General features: G+C 34.1%; 1 protein-coding gene across 1 annotated transcript in view; it reads left to right on the top strand.

Moving 5' to 3' along the window:
- Nucleotides 1-206: 206 nt before the first annotated feature.
- PTPRQ (protein tyrosine phosphatase receptor type Q) overlaps nucleotides 207-18,802 on the top strand; it is a 538,955-nt gene continuing 520,359 nt past the window's right edge. The window contains 3 exon segments of the mRNA XM_053719240.1: nucleotides 207-341; nucleotides 709-820; nucleotides 2,128-2,354. Coding sequence (XP_053575215.1) covers nucleotides 285-341; nucleotides 709-820; nucleotides 2,128-2,354 — 396 coding nt within the window. The 5' untranslated portion in view covers nucleotides 207-284.

The following is an 18,802-nucleotide window of genomic DNA, read 5'->3' as shown; positions in this document are numbered from 1 at the left end:
GCATACAAAATGACCTAAGCTAAACTTGCAAATTTCAACATGAGGACTTTGTTACCTTAACAACAATTATGATGCTTTTTTAAGTCTATCATGAACCTCCAGCCAGTCACCCAGGAGTTCATGAATAGTTTAACAAAGGAAGGGGAGTGTTATTGAGTAATACAAACTCATTAATTGTGTACTGTGCAGGCAGACCTAGCCTTAAATCATTAATGCAGGCAACATTTTCCTGTAAAGCCATCAAAAAGACCTAGCAACAAATCCACGTTCTGAACAGTAAAATAATGATTACCTTTCCTGTTGTTTTTCTTCTGCTTCTGTGTGGAACTGCTGATATACAGGTAGGATGTTTTGTGCTAAAATATCCAGATCATGCTGTTTCATTATTTTTTTTTTAAATAAGGAATGAGGATAAAGTTCTACAGGAAGGAAAATGAAGTTGTGTCTGAATGCCAAGTGAAACTTTTCTGCTCTTTTTTGGATAAAGTAACATTTTTCAACTTGAAAATATTCTTTGTTGTATGTAAAAGATTTTTCTGCCTTGTTATTTATCACAGTGGAATTGCAAGACAGGAGCACATTGCGTCTCTAGGAGCCTGTAATGCCTGTTTTAAAAAGGCAATTCTCTTGAAAACGTAGCATTGAGTGGTGCTTTCCTGTGAGTTACACTTAATATTTCATTGAATGAATGTGTATTTGACATTTCAGGCAGATGTTTCCAGCTCGGCTCCTGGTACAGCATACAGTGTAATGGTTTCTTCAGTGTCTTCTTCAGCCTTCAGTTCACCTGTCAGCAAGTCAGTAGTTACTAATGAAACCAGTGAGTTTTCTTTTATTATTTAAAAATATTGTTTTTGTTAGAGCATCTCTCTCACTTTGTATTCACACACTCATCGGTTTTAGAGAACCTCATATAATTCACTTGGCTTTTCAAAATAATATTTCAATTTGACAAATACATAATGCATTAGAAATGGGAATTCTGACTTTTAACTTGTTAATTTTTTAAACAACTGTTAAATCCAGAGGTAAACATCATAATGATAACAAAATATCTCAAGGTAGTACAATTAGTGAATTAAGCACATTTACTTATATTTCATCATATAATGTGACATCTCATTAGTAATCAATTATAAATCCTACCATATTCATTATGTGGTATATTCTGTACTTTACAGACCAGAGGAAGATTGTAAAATATTGTTCTGTAAAATCAAGGGCTAGGTATTTAAGTAATAAATTATTATTTTATTACTTGCTTTCCTTTCATGAGTATATTATTTGTTTCAAGCAATTGCCATTAAATATGGCAAGTTGCAAGGATAATTCTACCAGTGAGATAGATCGATAGGTAGATAAAATAGATAGTGCTTAATTTTAATAATTTCTGTGCTTTAACCGGAAAATGCAACCTATTACTGTGTGATTTGTGAAGTGTGAACAGGAGTAGCTGAGAAGGATACACAGAATAATCATATTGCAACGAGATTTATAGATTTGTATTTACTCTATACCTCTTTGAATAACATCTATTTATATTAAATAATGTGTTAAGGTCATCAAAATCTCCTTATTACTAGATTTGCTGTCAAATCCAAAAACAATAAAGTCGACTCCTACATTTTTATATGTAATTCTCTGTAAATCAGTGAAATTGGAATATGCAATATCTATACATAAAAGCTTTATTCACATATATCCCATTTGTGCTATTGTCTACAGAGACAACCCCCGTATCGGTAAACTAGTGACAGGTGCAATGAGCTTACTGACAGAACCTAGCATATGCTAAATAATCATCAAATTAAAAAAGAAAACAACTTTTGGATATTACAATTACCAGAAACATCTTGGCACCAAACTGAAACTTTTCTGCATAGCTTTAGAACACTGCATGTTTTAAATTCTTTTTAAAGAATGTTTCTCGGGCTTCTTAAAGTATTTAATCATCTTTTGTAACACTGTGCTGGGGAGAAAAGAATGATGTTAACAGTCCATTTGTCTTACAGGCTTAAAAGCACATGTTGGCATTTGTTCTGTATTTTTCTGTGTACATTTTTGCAAATGTAAGTTTTAATTCCTCTGTGTTAGAGTGTAAGTAAATGTATATTTTGTTATTTTTAGTTCCAGGACCACCAGTATCTTTAGCTGGAGAAAGAGTTGGCTCTGCAGGAATTCTCCTTTCTTGGAGTATACCACGAAATCCAAATGGGAAGATTTTAGCCTACATTGTTAATTACAGAGAAATGTGTCCTTGGATGCAGTCAACGTATAACCAAGAAACAGCCCCACCAGAAAACTTAGAGGTTCTTTTGACAAGCTTGAACCCAGGAACTACTTATGAAATAAAGGTAAGCATCAAATATTTCCTAATGAGTCTTACCTTTCTCAGCTGCTAACTGTTGAGCATTAACCTGTGATGCATCTGTTGCTGGGGTTAGTTTTCATCCTTTTAAATTTGTATGTTTTAACTGATCTGAATGTCTATATAATTAATTTATCCTTTTGTAAACACTTTTTTCTTTGCATATCATTGCCAGGACTGTAAAGATTTCATTATTCATGAGCACACTCTCATTAGCTCTGCAGTGTTTGGTAACTTCAAGGTTGAGTGGTTTCTGTGCTGTATATGATATTTAATGCACACTGTTCCTTATTTATTTATCCTAACTAAAAGAAAGATCTAGGGCCTGGTTATCAAAAACCAACCAGAATAGAGAGGAATTAAATAAAATCTTTATTTGTCAGCATTATATTGTAATCTGTTAGTCTCTCTTTCATAAATAGTTCTTAAGCTAAAATGTACCTTTCTAAAATTATTTGACAGACTTTGCAGTATTAAAGTGACAACTTAGAAAATTTCTCTAGAGCATAGAGCTTTAGAGAATTGGGCCCTTATTACTTTCAAAGATATAATTATCTATGACTTAAGTATACAACATAAGTATACAACATAGAAAAGGAAATATATATCCCCTTAAATTTGTTCCCAATGATCCATTTTACATGGTTGTATTAAATTGCTTACAAATAGCGCCTTTACATTTAAATAATCAATTGAAATAGCTGAATTTGCCTGTGGAATCTGTACTTAAATAAGCTATAAAAAAAGCTGTAAAAACATAGCCAGAAGAAGAAATTACCATCCCAGTGGTGGAGGTAGATGAGATGGTAGGCAAGATAAGTGATAACATTTCCAATTGCTCGGACTTTGGAGTGAATTAAAATATTGCACATTTACTGTATATGGTTACATTTAAATACTAGCTATAAAACTGGTATTTTTTGTGAATGTAAATTATATAGAATACGCTGTAACACACTATTATTCCTGATGATTGATAAATATCTGAGAATAGAAAGGTAATGAAAAGTGAAAACTTTAATTAAATTGATTTAAAGGTATAGTAAACACCAACAATTTTATTGTTTAAAAAGATAGATAGTCCCTTTATTTACCATTCCCCAGTTTTGCATAACCAACACTGTTATAGAAATATACTTTTTACCTCTGTAATTACTTTGTATCTAAGCTTCTGCAAACTGCCTCCTTATCTCAGATCTTTTGACAGATTTGCATTTCAGGCAATTAGTACTGACTCTTAAATAACTCCACGTGCATGAGCACAATGTTATTTATATGAAACACATGAACTAACGCCCTCTAGCTGTGAAAAACTGTCAAATGCATTCAGATAAAAGGCGGCCTTCAAGGGCTTAGAAATTAGCATATGAGCCTATCTAGGTTTAGCTTTCAACTAAGAATACCAAGAGAATAAAGTAAATTTGATGATAAAAGTAAATTAGAAAGTTGTTTAAAATTACATGCCCTACCTAGATGGAGGCTTTTTGCGTATGTAGGGTAACATGCATATTACAAGTTGAAAGTAAAATGTTTTCTCACAAGTACTTACCCGACATGTGCAAAAAAGCCAATCTTCGAATATTTTGACTTTGAGTCCTTATAACTTTTTATTGCAAGTTTTTAAAAATATTTTAATTAGATATTGTTATTATGAGTGTATATTTACTTGATGTTTTTTAGTCAAGAATAACAGTTAATTAGAGCTTTGAAGTAGTGCTACCCCTGCGCGCGTTTACTTTCAACCTGTAATATGAACACTGCTTCTGATGTGCACAAAGAGATGCAATAAACCCCTTTTTGCTTGTGCGCAGCAGTTAGCCCGCCACTTGTAATCTAGCCCAAAATAAGATTATCATTTTAGTTCTGATTTATGTGATAATGTTAATTAAAAAAAAACTACTGTATAATGTAGAGTAGAGCTCAGCTTAGTTGTAGAGGATCAGGAAGTGAATATGTGTTTTTTTTTCAGCTGTGTTCAAAGTATTGAATGGTATTTAAAGCATAGTATGTGGATAGCAAAGTGAATTGGAAGTGGATTTCCCTAAGCAAGAAAGTTCAGTTGCTGTGAATAAGAATGTACTTCAGTGTTTGAGCGGAATAAATTGAGTGTAATTAAAGGGCTTGGATGTCAGTTCCCTTATTAGACTCCTAGCAGTGATTAAAAGCTATTATCTTTTAATTTTGCTCAGAACAGAGTACCCTAAAATCTCTGACTTTTTAATGGTATTTCAAATGTATCAGAGCCTCTCTCTGGTTTCCCAATTATCTGATTTGTAGTGCTTATAATTTTGCATGCCAGATAAGCATCTTAAAGATAAAGTAAGTTTTGGAAATCTTTACAGAGTACCATTGTAAAAAAATAATCAATTTTCTTGAATATTTCTTGAACATTTCTATAGCCTCTGATCACTGCATGATTTTAAGAAGGGATATACTTCTTAAAGGGACATGAAACCCAAACATTTTCTTTCATGATTCAGATAGAGAATACAATTTAAAACAACTTTCCAATTTACTTCTATTATTTAATTTACTTCCTTCTCTTGTTATCCTTTGCTGAAAGGTTTATCAAGGCACAGGAGAAGCAGAGAACCTAGGTTCTAGCTGTTGATTGGTGGCTGCATATATATATCGATTGTGATTGGCTCACCCATGTGTTCAGTTAGAAACCATTAGTGCATTGCTGCTCCTTCAACAAATGATACCAAGAGAATGAAACAAATGAGATAATAGGAGTAAATTAGAAAGTTGTTTAAAATTGTATTCTCTATCTGAATCATGAAAGAAAAACTATTTGGGTTTCATGTTCCTTTAATATCAGATCTAAAATAGTGCAACTCAAAATAGCTATCCAAACAGAGCAGACTATCACATTGGGTTTGATAGGGACACAAAACTCTGAGATTATAATATAGATGGCCAGATTATGACTGAAGAGCAAATTAACACTCCTGCATGAGCGTTAATTACACTAGAAGTAAGATTTTTGCTCTTGTCGGGTTGCGCTTGTATTATGAGTTGAAAGTAAGCTGTTTTTGCTCTAGCGGTAACCTGACAAGCGCAAAAATCTAGTTTGAATATTGAGTGCACGTTCTCGATTTCCCCCATAGAAGTCAATGTAGAAAAAAATACCCCTTATCGCTCAGGTGCAAATGTTAGTGCTCAACTCAAAATCTATTGTAAAATGTTAAAAAAAAAAATCTTTAAAAAATCTTCTCTCTTTTCTATTGAATAAAAAAATCAATAAAAAAAATCTGTCATTGGGAGCCATTGATTAGGAGCATGCCTCTGTCATATTATATCAATATCATTACAGCCAATAATTAAATGATGTTAAGAAAATGTTTATAATGAAACAATTTTTCAATCTCTTCTGGATATATCTTATCTGACATGAGGAAATAAATAAGGATATGATTGGTGAAACTAAAATGTATCTGTTCTTCAAATCATATGTATAGAAACTACTTTTGGTCTATATTATATTCAAGCATATCCTTGGCATTTACTGGGGGAGTTTCCAAGGATAAGCTTCAGGATACTGTGGTCTACGTATAGCTGAATGCATGTTTTTGACATAAAAATTATAGAGATTCTCCTTTGTATCCTTTTTAAACGATTTATAGAACAGGAATTAGATTAATATTTTATATTTGAATCCTGGTTGCTATAGACTTACATTGATGTTTATGAGAATGAGCATTTGAATATTAATATTTGAATATTCAGATGTTACATTTCATATAATAAATTTGAAATTTGTTGGCAAACATTCAAGATTGCTTTAGCACATAATAATATTAGGTATTGGAATGAAAGTGTAACCTCCCCCCCACATATATATATATATTTGTATATGAAATAGACATATTGTGAAGCTGTTTCACAGGGATTGAATGTCACCCTAATTTATGACTATTATAAAATAGTATGTTGTAGTTACATAGTTTCACTAGTGCTCCACATTTCCCCATCCACAGAATCAAATGTACATATTGAAGGTTAATGTTTAAATGTGGGTTTCTGACTGTAATCATAAATAATATCATACACCTTGCCAAATATATGTACATTTATAGTTTGTTTATATAGAAACATATATATTTGTTTTGGATTATTCATTTGGTGAACAAAAATAAAAAAAGTTTTATCCTAGTATAAAAAAATATGCTATTTGTATTTAATCCAAATGTCTCCTAATCCTTATAATGGGTTAATTTAATAATTTTGGAGGCAAAGGCTTGGTTAACCTTTCAAAGGTGGTGTGTGGGATGTGCATCTAATAGGAAGGGTTTGCTGATAGTTACCTAAATTAATTGAGTCCACAGTTTCTGGCTACTCTCTGATACTCAAGTTGTTTCTTCTGCTGAGATTTTCTATATCTTCATGATATTGCATTCATTGAGATGTGTTTACATTTGATAGGATAAAGAGTCCTGGTTGCACCTTAAGAATTCAACTCTGAAGCCCATTTAACTTAAAGGAAAGTGAAACCCCAAAAATGTATTTCATGATTCAGACAGATCATGCAATTGTAAACAACTTTCAAATTTACTTCTATTATCTAATTTGCTTTATTCTCTTGATATTGTTTATTGAAGGTAATGAACAGTAATGAACTACTTGGAGCTAGCTGAAAGCCAATGGCAAGGCGCATATATATGCAGCTAACAATTATCAGCTTCTGAGCCTTCCTAGGTATACTTTTCAACAAAGAATACAAAGAGAATGAAACAAATTATATAATAGAAATAACTTGGAAAGTTGTTTAAAATTGTATGCTCTATCTGAATCATGAAAGAAAAAAAAATTGTGTTTCATGTCCCTTTATTATCATTATTATCATTATAGATCTTTGAATCTCTTCCTTAAAAGAGCATTGTATTATAAGTGTGCCTCCGTCCCACTCTATTTTAATTTACCTTCATTGATCTCATTTTAAACTCAATTTAACTTCATATTAAACTTATTTTTTATTGCATTTTCCTATTTCATTAGAATCGTCTCTGTTTTGAGTTAGTGAAGCTACTTGAATTACAAAATAATGTAAAAACTCATGTGTAATGACCTCAAATTTAAAAAAGAAAAAGCAAAAAAAATTAATAATTCTGTTTATTCATTTTTGTAGTATTTGCCAAACTAAAGAAATATGCAAGATTCTATTCTCAGAAAAACACCATACAGTTATCTAGACCTATATCAGAACCACTTCAGTCACAACTATTCAAACAGTTTTAGTTTTGTAGTAGACACATACCAAATATCATTCAGTTTACTTAATATTATTCCACTTTATAAGCATAAAACTCAAGTTTATAATGGAGCAGTCCTTAAACAAACTATAGCTACAAAGACTGAGCTGATTTTTAGAATTGCGAAGTCAGTCATTCGCTCTGGGCTGGTGACTTCTGGCCTAGTTTATTGTTCAGACTGCCAAATCAAATGCCATACAAATGTATTATTGCAATTCTAAATTAAAGGAGCAGTCTACTCTAGAATGTTTATTGTTTAAAAAGATAGATAAATCCTTTTATTACCCATTCCCCAGTTTTGCATAACCACCACAGTTATATTAATATACTTTTTACCTCTGTAATTACCTTGTATCTAAGCCTCTGCAGACTGCCCCTGTATTTCAGTTCTTTTGACAGACTTGCAATTTAGCCAATCAGAGCCCTCTCATAAGTAACGCCATAGGCGTGAGCACAATGTTATCTATATGGCACACATAAACTAATGCCCTCTAGCTGTGAAAAACTGTAAAATGCATTGAGATAAGAGGCGGCTTTCAAGGGCTTAGAAATTAGCATATGAGACTACCTAGGTTTAGCTTTAAACTAAGAATACCAAGAGAACAAAGCAAATTTGATAATAGTGAATTGAAAAGTTATTTAAAATTGCATGCCCTATCTGAATCATGAAAGTTTAATTTTGACCAGACTGTCCCTTTAAGACAATTTAAAAAATCAGGCTTATTATGGAGATTTCCATCAAATGCATGTTACAGCTGCACTGTCAAATGAATTTTTTTTTACTTTTATGTAAAATTGGGTTTGTCCCACGGTCCGCAGAAAGGCCAAAAAGCAAATTCTGCAAATGTTGTAAATAAAACAACTGGATTAGGTAATTTGCAGCATTTTTAAAACTTAGAAAACAGATTTTGCTTTTTTTGCCTCTCTAGGGAGCGTGGGGCAAAGCACATTTTTTCCACAAAGTCTGGGACATCAAAGTCAAAATTCAGATAGACCATGCAATTTTAAGACACATTTGCTTCTGTTGTCAATTTAGCTTTGATCTCTTACAATCCTTTGTTGAAAATCATATGTACATATCCTCAGCTTCAGTAATGCATTACTGGGTACTAGCTGAAGAATGGTGGCTTCACACATATGCCTCTTGTCATCTACTCACCAGATCTGCTCAGCTAGCTCCAGGGCCGCCACTAGAAATTTTGGGGCCCCTGACTTAACCATTGATCAGGGCCCCCCCCTTTGACATGTGCAATTTTTGACCGAGTGACTAAAACGTATATGCACTTTATTCTTAAGTGTCTATTTAAATTGGAATTGTTGTAAAGATAGTAACATACACACAAACACACACTCACACATAAGGATTCACATATAGACACTCTAGCAGACACGCAAAGAAACACACTCAGACACAGACACTCAGCACTTGTTTACATTGACCTGACAAGTAATGAGGTAAACTACAGTTTTGTGAAAAAATGAGATTTAGAAAACAAAATATGGAGTTCTGATTATATTTTTGCAAAGGAAGATGCCAACTAAATGATGACAACGACATGCAGTGGCTGAAAGGAAGGGCCCCGAACTGCCTAAACAATAATTTAAAGGTTAAATGGTGGATTGGTGACTTCCAGAAAGGTCTTGTTAGTCTCAAAATCTGTAGAAAGATGTGAATAATCAATCAGTAGTACGGCCAAAATGTCCTAAAAAGGAACAGACAATGTTTATGTGCATAGTGGTTTAGTGCACACTCAGAAATCCTCTCAAATGCTAATACTTTACTCCTTGTAATAACAATTCCCATGCTCAATTAGCACTCTGCTGTAGTACCCACTGGTGGCTGCCAAAATGACTCCCCTGACAGGAGTCACCCATGTCACCCCCTGATGGCGGCCCTGGCTAGCTCTCAGTGGTGCATTGTTGCTCTGGAGCTGACTTTAATGATGTGTTTAATCCTTTTGTAGAGTTTAAACAGCTATTTGCCAGAAGCAGTGCAATAATAAAATGCCTTAATATTTTGTCTCTTTAATGTCCTCCTAAAATGCTAGATTCCAAGTGGCACGCTAACTGTTGCGCATGAGCGACAAGTGGTTTATCACGGGTATGTGGTTTAGCCCGCCGGGATAGCGCAACTTCAGAACTCTGGTTAACTGCTACACTCGACTAAAATGTTGTACATAACACATTAAAAATACATTTAATAGTACAGTTACATTCATAACACTATCTATTAAAAATTATTTAACAAAATGCAATACAAAGTTATAAGGGCTCAAAGATATGAGGTCTTAGGTGTTAGGAAAAAAAGTATAGCAAACAGCTTTAACATAGAGATACATCCATACACATATCTAAATATGTTTCTATCTATCTATCTATATATTTATATTTATATATATATATATATATATATATAAAATCCGAGTCACGTGCACTCACTCCATCAATCGACATCTACCGGGGTGCTATGCATTCATGTAAAAATACACATGAAAACATGGTCAGAATGAATGCAGCACCATTTTTAATAGGCAAACAAATAATAAATGCGGTATGATATTTGGCATATTTGTTTGGGATATGGATTTTAAACTGTTATAATAAAGGTGATGTTTTAACCTTTTGAAAATCCGGTGAGCACTGCATTCATTCTGACTATGTTTAAAAAAATAAAAAAAATAAATATATATATATATATATATATATATATATATATATATATATATATGTTAAAATGTGTGTACATATGTATCTATATCTGCATTTATGTATTTAGAGACATATATACATACATATAAACACACAAATACATATGAAAACATATATAGACATATAAATAAGTGCATTGGAGCCCTTAGCAGTTAGGTAGCTGAAAACATGTAAAAGCATGTGTATGCCATATTCATATTTAATAAAGTGTTTAACTATGTTTTTAATGTAAATATTTCACATCCTAATGTTCATCAGATATATGTATTTATGAATAAATAGAACATATTCATCTATGTGAAGAACATTGGACTGTGAAATATTAATATTTTTTTCTAAGGTGGTGATAGTCCACAAAAACCCTTACTTGTTCATCTCCTGGCCATCAAGGGAGGCAAATACACCTATCCCTCCTACTTCCTCTTCCCCTCCAGTATTGTCTTTGCCTAGTCTAGGAGAAGGTGAAGATTGAGATGTTCTGCATGGGAATCTAGTGGATCTTCTGGTTGAGATCAGGGTTAGATCAGAGGAGCGGGCAGCTACTAGGAAAGTACCTGCTTCTTCTCTTAGCCCTCATGCATTTTAGCAGTCACACGGTCAGGGCTGCTCATAGCCACAACTATACCAGCCTATTTCATTTTGAGCATACTGTTACAGTCTGTTAAGTACCCTGTTACTTATGGGGGAGTTAGTATCTGGTTCTATGAGGTTCTATGAGGTTTCAGTATCTTTCCTTTAGAACCTTTGCAGTTTTTGGATATTCAGCTTCCTTCTCAGAAGGTTTTGCTTTTTGTTAACATTTTCTTTGACTAGGAGAGTTTTGCAATTTCAGCTCTCTCCTGCGATCATTAGTGTCTGGTGTTTTATCAGGACAAAGCAGTTTTTCGATCTTATGTCTGATTTCCTACCTAAAGTGGTTTTTCAGAGAATTTATCCAGGAAAAGGTTGTTCATTCCTTGTGTCCTAATACAAACTTTTTTGATAGATTATTGCATAATATGGATGTGGTCAGGATGTTTATTTTTTATGGAAAGGCTACTGAGGATTTTTAAACTGTGTCAGTTAGCCGCTCCAAACTCCTTACCGAGCGCCTCCTGGGCTCACGATAGTGACGTCAGACGCCACGAATGGAAGCATAAGGGCAGAGCATGAGGGCAAAGGTGCAATGCTCAAAAGCAGAAACCAACTGCTAATAGGTATATAAAAAATGGAATAAGAGCAGCACAGCAGTAATACTTAAACAGAATACATTTATTTCACATGTACAACATACATGCAAGAAAAGGACAAAACGTCTGACATGTTTCGCACCCTCTAGTGGCGCTTCATCATAGACTAAGGATAGTACTCTGAAGTCTACCTTATATAACCACACAGGTAATTACAGATTAACACCTGGCACTTATATAAAAAAACAGTTAAAAACAAATGTACTTCATGTTATTATACAAGTTCTCAATATTGAGCCTGAGGTCAGAAAATAAAGAAAAAGAAATAATGATAAAATATCAGCAAATAAAAGCACTATTTAAACATGAATTCATAACATCACCTAATTTCATATATTTATATAGATCATAATACATAATTAATGTCTTGATCCTCCATGTTATTTATTGGTGAGTGTCATAAATACGCTCAGGTCTTAAAGTGGAACTGTTGCTAATATTGCTAAGTGTATAACAGATCACTGTGGAACTATATGGAGTCTCTATAAGGGGAGTCACTGTATATATTCAAGAGGCATTTTTGGGCTTGTTCTCAAGTAACTTTTCGATTTTTTGCATTTGGGCATTGTTAATTTATTAAGGCAGTATATTGTCACTAATTTTTGTGATAAATTGCAAGAAAATGGATTTGGATAATACTATATTGTCAAGTTCTCTGTATGATGCTGAGGCCAGGAGAGAGCTGTTTAAACAGGTCTTTTCCTCTGAACGCTCTGAGGGATTTAGTCCAGGCATGGAGTCTCAGTTTAAGGCTTTGGAGAAATTGCTAATTGCTGATTTGAGGCTCACATGGGACATTGAAGCATTTGAGCAATATGTTGAACATGATAGAGTTCCAAGAGGGTTAAGGATTAACAAATTCCCCACTTTTGAGATTGATAATCAAGATATTGTTTTGGAATGGAATGATGCTCTGAGTGTTCAATGAAATTGTTGAAAATTCTGATCCGATGTAAGCAGTTAAAAAGAATTGATATTAAAGAGAAAATGGAAGAAATAGAAAAAGAATTAATGAAATTTGAATTACATGAAAAATTCCTGGAACATAAGAAATTGATGAAAGTACATGTTGACAAATTGGATTCCATACTAGCAGAGAGAAAAGGGGAGAAGTTTCACAGGGACAGGATGGACTATGAAACTTACAAAGTCTGTCAGTGGCCTACATTCCAAAAGAAAGCATGGAAAAATAATCCCAATCGTGGCAGAACAAAGGGTGGAAAAAAGAAAGAGGATGAGAAAGATAAAGGACTAAAACCAATTCTGAAAAATAAGAATAAGAAGAAAGTTGTTTTCACGTCTACTGATGTTGATACCTCTGATCGAGAGTCAGCTACTTCTTCTTCTCTATCTTCTTCCCCATCTTCTGTCTCTTCTGTATCCTCTCTGTCTTCTCGTTCCTTGCAGGTCAGTACAGATGAAAATGACGTGGAAGAATTGGCGGTCCGCCCCAAAGATTCTAAAAAAGAAGCAAAAAAGGAGGCGTCCCAGAAAAAAGACAAGAAGGAAAAGGTCCCTTTAGGAGGGTCAGAAGATCAAAGAACAAGAAGAAAAAAGAAAGGAATATGAAATATTTGGGACTTTCTAGACTAAATGTGATACATTTTTCAAAACATACTCTGACTGAGGATCAAACGAATCTATTGAGCAGAGGTTTGGGTTTTGCCCCAACAAGAGATTTCTCTCCATATAACACTCTAATTGATGTCAATAGATTCGTTAGAAAACTCACTCTGAAAAGATTTTTTGAATTGCAATCTACCCCTAATACTAATGTAAATTATGATTGTTTTGATTTGACTACAAAAGATAATAGTGTGAGTCAAAGTGAAGTATCATTTAAGGATGCCTGCACATTGGGGACCTTGATTGATTTACAAGAGGGCTGTGACACTACTGTTGAGCGATTGCAACCTCCAGGTCCAAGGAAAATAGGCTCAGATTTCTATCCGGTACAGTTTAGGGGCAATGCATTAAATATCTTTCAGAAGTGTGTTGAGAAAGAACTACTTGAGTTAGCTGTGTCCAAGAAACCAGTCAAACAAAATTTGAAAATGTGTGAAAGGTTGGCTTTGGAGTCTCTCCAGAGTAATCATGAAATAGTAATTAGAAACACAGATAAGGGAGGAAATATTGTTATTCTTAATAAAGAAGATTACTTTGGAGAGGCTCTACGCCAGCTGAGTGATACATCAACGTATACATTACTCAATGGTAATCCTACAGTCAGTTTTAAGAGACAGTTATTAATGCTTTTGGATGATGGTATTCACTTAGGTGTTTTTAGAGAGGAGGATATCTCTTATTTAGTTCCCGAATTTCCAGTTACACCATTGTTCCACTACTTACCCAAAGTCCATAAGAACCCTGAGCGGCCTCCAGGTAGGCCCATAGTCTCGGGCATTGGGTCCTTGCTTGAACCACTATCTGAGTGGTTAGACTCAGTCCTTCAGCCTTTGGTAAAAAATTTGTATAGTTATTTGAGATACTCAGCTCATCTCTTAGAATGCCTGAAAAATGTTGAATGGAAAAGTACATACTCTTGGGCGGTTGTAGATATTGCTTCGCTCTATACTTGTATACCTCATACATTAGATCTGAGGGCAATAAGATTTTTTCTAGACAAATTTACATCATACAAATCTGAGGTAAAAATGTTTATTTGTTCTATATTAGAGTTTGTATTAACTCATAATTTTTTGATGTTCAATGATAACTATTACCTACAATACTGTGGAACGGCCATGGGGGCGAAATTTGCCCCATGGTTCGCAAATTTGTATGTTGGATTTTGGGAGTTGAGATTTCTATATAATATTGACTACACTGAGAACACCAAGAATATAATCTTCTATAGAAGATTCATCGATGATTTGATTATAATCATTGATGAACCTCTTAATAAGGCATCTTTTGACCATTTTCTTGGTTTTTTGAATGACAATATGTGTCTAACTTTCGTTGGGGGATATAGCTGTACTAGCACTGACTTCTTTGATGTGACATTGGAGGGGGATGTGGAAAATAAGCAAATAGTGTCCAGAACATTCAGAAAACCAACTGCTGGCAACACTATATTGCATGCTAGTTCATGCCATTCCAAGGGGACAGTTTATTAGGTTACGACGTAACACCAAAATAGATGCTATATATCAACAACTATCTGATGAATTGATTGAGAGATTATCAGCTAGAGGTTATGATAGGAGAAGATTACAAGATACCAGAAGAGAAGTTGGCATAATGACGTTTGCCAATAGTGGAATTAAAAAACCTGTCAATACCTTTGAGGGTAAAATAGTGTTTACAACTGAATACACAGCACAATTCCCTCAAATAGTTAAGATCTTAAAAAAGCACCAACCTATTTTGGCAAATGATAATGTTTTGCAGAAATATATTGAAGGATGCAGGTTTGTATCCAAGAAATCTGTTACCTTGGCCTGAAAATTGGCCCCTAGTTGTGTAACTGATACTCTAAGACCTAGGGGTGCTAACTGGTTAACCAGGAAGGCAATTTTATATGTGGCATGAGAACATGTTTAACTTGTGACATGATGGAAGTCACTAACATGTTTAGATCTTCAGTGTATAATGAAACTTATGAGATCTTGTTTTATGCGAATTGTAAGACCACATTTGCAGTTTACATGCTGGAATGCAAATATTGTAATAAAAAAAGGGAGGTCAATACAAGGATTAGGGAGCATGTGAATGATGTAAAAAATTACAATAAGGATTCTGCTGTGGCTAGACATTTTAATCTTTTTCATTTCACCAATAAGGGTGACTTTACCGTGAGAATTATTGATGTGGCCAAAATACCCACTAGAGGTGGTAACAGGTACAAAATACTGGATAGGAAAGAGCTATTCTGGATATATAAACTTAAATCCAGAACCCCAATGGGTTTGAACCTTGAGTGGGATATTAGCTATTTTGTTTAATAAGTTAACTATTTGTAATATTTGTCATTGGAAATTTAGGATTTATAGTACATTATAATATTTTTAATTTGAGTACCGCTAAAGCTTTATATTCTGAGCAAAACACTATTAAGTAGGGTCTTGAGTGGTTGAATATAGCTATGGAACAGGGACACATGTGTGTCATTAATCTTAACTCAGCCGAATAAAATGTATTGATGAATTTACATTTGTGTTTATATTTTCTTTTGGATATATAGGTTTGAAGCACTGTAGAGATTGAATACATTCCATTTGTGGAACTTTATGTATTTATCTGTGACACTTGCTCTCTGGTACTGTCACTTTAAATTTCCTGCTCATAAATTTCTTGCTCATAAACTCTGGTGCTCTTTTTGATTGTTCTACATTCATTTCTTAATATTTAGAAATTTTCTTATTGGGAAATGGTCTATTCAGCATAATGTATGAAACATGTAAACATAATAACATTATACATCATAAATTATGTATTATGATCTATATAAATATATGAAATTAGGTGATGTTATGAATTTATGTTTAAATAGTGCTTTTATTTGCTGATATTTTATCATTATTTCTTTTTCTTTATTTTCTGACCTCAGGCTCAATATTGAGAACTTGTATAATAAAATGAAGTACATTTGTTTTTAACTGTTTTTTTATATAAGTGCCAGGTGTTAATCTGTAATTACCTGTGTGGTTATATAAGGTAGACTTCAGAGTAGTATCCTTAGTCTATGATAAAGCGCCACTAGAGGGCACGAAACATGTCAGACGTTTTGTCCTTTTCTTGCATGTGTGTTGTACATGTGAAATAAATGTATTCTGTTTAAGTATTACTGCCGTGCTGCTCTTATTCCATTTTTTACTGAGGATTTTTGTCAGCCTCCTAACTTGTTTGTTTCTTTTTCTGCTTAACGTAAGAGCCAAGAGGCAGTTTCTGTTTCCTTAGCTTTTTGCTTATGAAGTTTGATTCACAGAGTTTTTTTTGGAGGCGAGACAATAGTCGCCTTTATATATTTTAATTATTTTATCCCATTCTGTGTCTACTCTTTGATTTTCAAGATTGAAATATCAGTAGAGCTAATTTGCAAGGTTGTACCTTGATCCTCTTTGTGTCCTATTACAATTAAGAATAAATTATGTATTGATGTCAAGTTAGCGAACTTGAGAAAATGCAATCTGATTTTAGTTTTTTTCGCCCACTTTTTGCTCTCCATTAAAGTCCCTGGGGGAATAATTTAATGTGGTTGCAATATTCCAAGTTCATCTTTATGCATGCAAAAAACTTACTTCTAGCAAATTTAACGCTTGAGCGCAAACTACCGCTCCACTCAGTCAAAAATTAAGATAGAATATGCAATTTTAAACAAGTTTCCAATTTACTTCTATTGTTAAATTTGTTTTGTTTGCTTGGTATCCTTGGTTGAAGTGTAAATCCAGGTAGACTCAAAAGGGCTCAGGACCATACTCTATGGCATCAGTGTTTGAAACCGTGTATAAGATTTCTACAAACAATGTTGCAAAACAAGCTGCAATAGAGTTCTAAGACACGTGCACATCACTTTGCCCCTGTAAGCCAACCTAGATTTACTCTTCAGCCAATGATACATAGAAATCAAAGTAAATTTAATAACATAAATAAATTAGAAAGTTTATTAAAATTACATTATAAACTAAATAATAATTTAATGCAACAAAGTCTATACTTTGTTAAAAAGTTATGTTATTTATTTATGGTTGCATAAAGGTTGTCTAAATGTACTGTATAGCCTCCATTATTGCACTTTAAGAAAACATAATTACAATAGGCACTGGAGAATCTAAACAAAGTTTGATAGCATTTTATAAATAGCAATTGTATTTATGTTAATTAGTATAATGGCTATCAACGTTTAACTCCCAACATTTCCTTTTTTTTCTGAGTGTGCAGATGTTGGTGCCTGGGCAACTGAGGGCATAGTCTGGGTAGTCCAGGTTTGTTTACAAATGTGTACAAGTGATCCTTTGCAGGGTATAAGTGGGCCATTAGTGTGTAAAATAGGATGCTCAGATGTCCTCTTTTTAATGGGATTGTCCATTTTTTTAGGAACTGGTCCAAGAATACCCAGAAATATCTTAAAGGGACACTAAATATCTAAAAAATATAGTAACTTGTGCTCACAGGGCCTAGCCCATTATTAACAACACGTTCACACCTGAAAAGACCGCTGTATTGCTCTACAGATAATACAATTTTTAGAAAATCGTGAACCTGTGGCTCCCTCCTCGAGATCTTGCTAAAATACATAGCTTACCTAATACTAATGCCTATGGACAGAGAATTTGTTAACATGAGGTGTGCAAAAATACCTCACCCCTTCTGTTACTAGGAAAACTAAATATTACCCCCCTTTACCATATTTTTAACTCGCTATAATGCTGATCAAATGAGCACCCATTTGTTATTATTATTATTATTATTATCATTTATTTGTATAGCGCCACCAAATTCCGTAGCGATGGGTACAATGATAGGGGTATACAATGACAAAGATTTGTGATACAATACAAAACATAACAAGACTAAACAAATCTAGCACAGGAGGAAGAGGGCCCTGCTCCGGAGAGCTCACAGTCTATAGGTTTAGGGTGCAGAGACATAAGGTTGGGGTAGCTTGTTACAACGGTTGTATTTGCAGCATTGAGTCAGGCAGTTCATGTACATGTATTAGCTTGGTTCGGATGCGGGATGGAGGAGAGATGGTAAGCCTCTCTGAATAGGTGGGTTTTCAAGGATCTTCTGAAGCTATACAAGGTTGGAGACAGTCTAATGGAGCTGGGTAGAGAGTTCCAGAGGACAGGAGCAGCACATGCAAAGTCTTGGAGGCGGGAGTGGGATGTAGAGATAAGAGGAGTGTAGAGACGTAGGTCAGAGGTTGATCGAAGAGGACGGGATGGGGAGTATTTCACGATGAGAGAGGAAATATAGTTGGGAGTTAGACTGTTGAGTGCTTTGTAGGTTAGGGCTAATACTTTTGTATTCTGGAGTGTATGGGGAGCCAGTGTAGAGACTGGCAGAGCGGAGCAGCTGATGTAGATCGTCGACTTAGGTGGATGAGTCTAGAAGAAGCATTCATAATAGATTGGAGGGAGGAGAGGCGGTGTTTTGGAAGGCCATTTAAGAGTAGATTGCAATAATCAATGCGTGACAGGATGAGGGAATGAATAAGTATTTTTGTAGTATTTTGAGTAAGGAAGGGACAAATTCTGGAAATGTTGCGTAGGTGTGAACGGCAGGATTTGGTAAGCGTT

This window comes from Bombina bombina, chromosome 6, assembly GCF_027579735.1.
Source record: "Bombina bombina isolate aBomBom1 chromosome 6, aBomBom1.pri, whole genome shotgun sequence".
NCBI lineage: Eukaryota > Metazoa > Chordata > Amphibia > Anura > Bombinatoridae > Bombina > Bombina bombina.
This window is presented reverse-complemented; position numbering and strand designations above follow the sequence as displayed.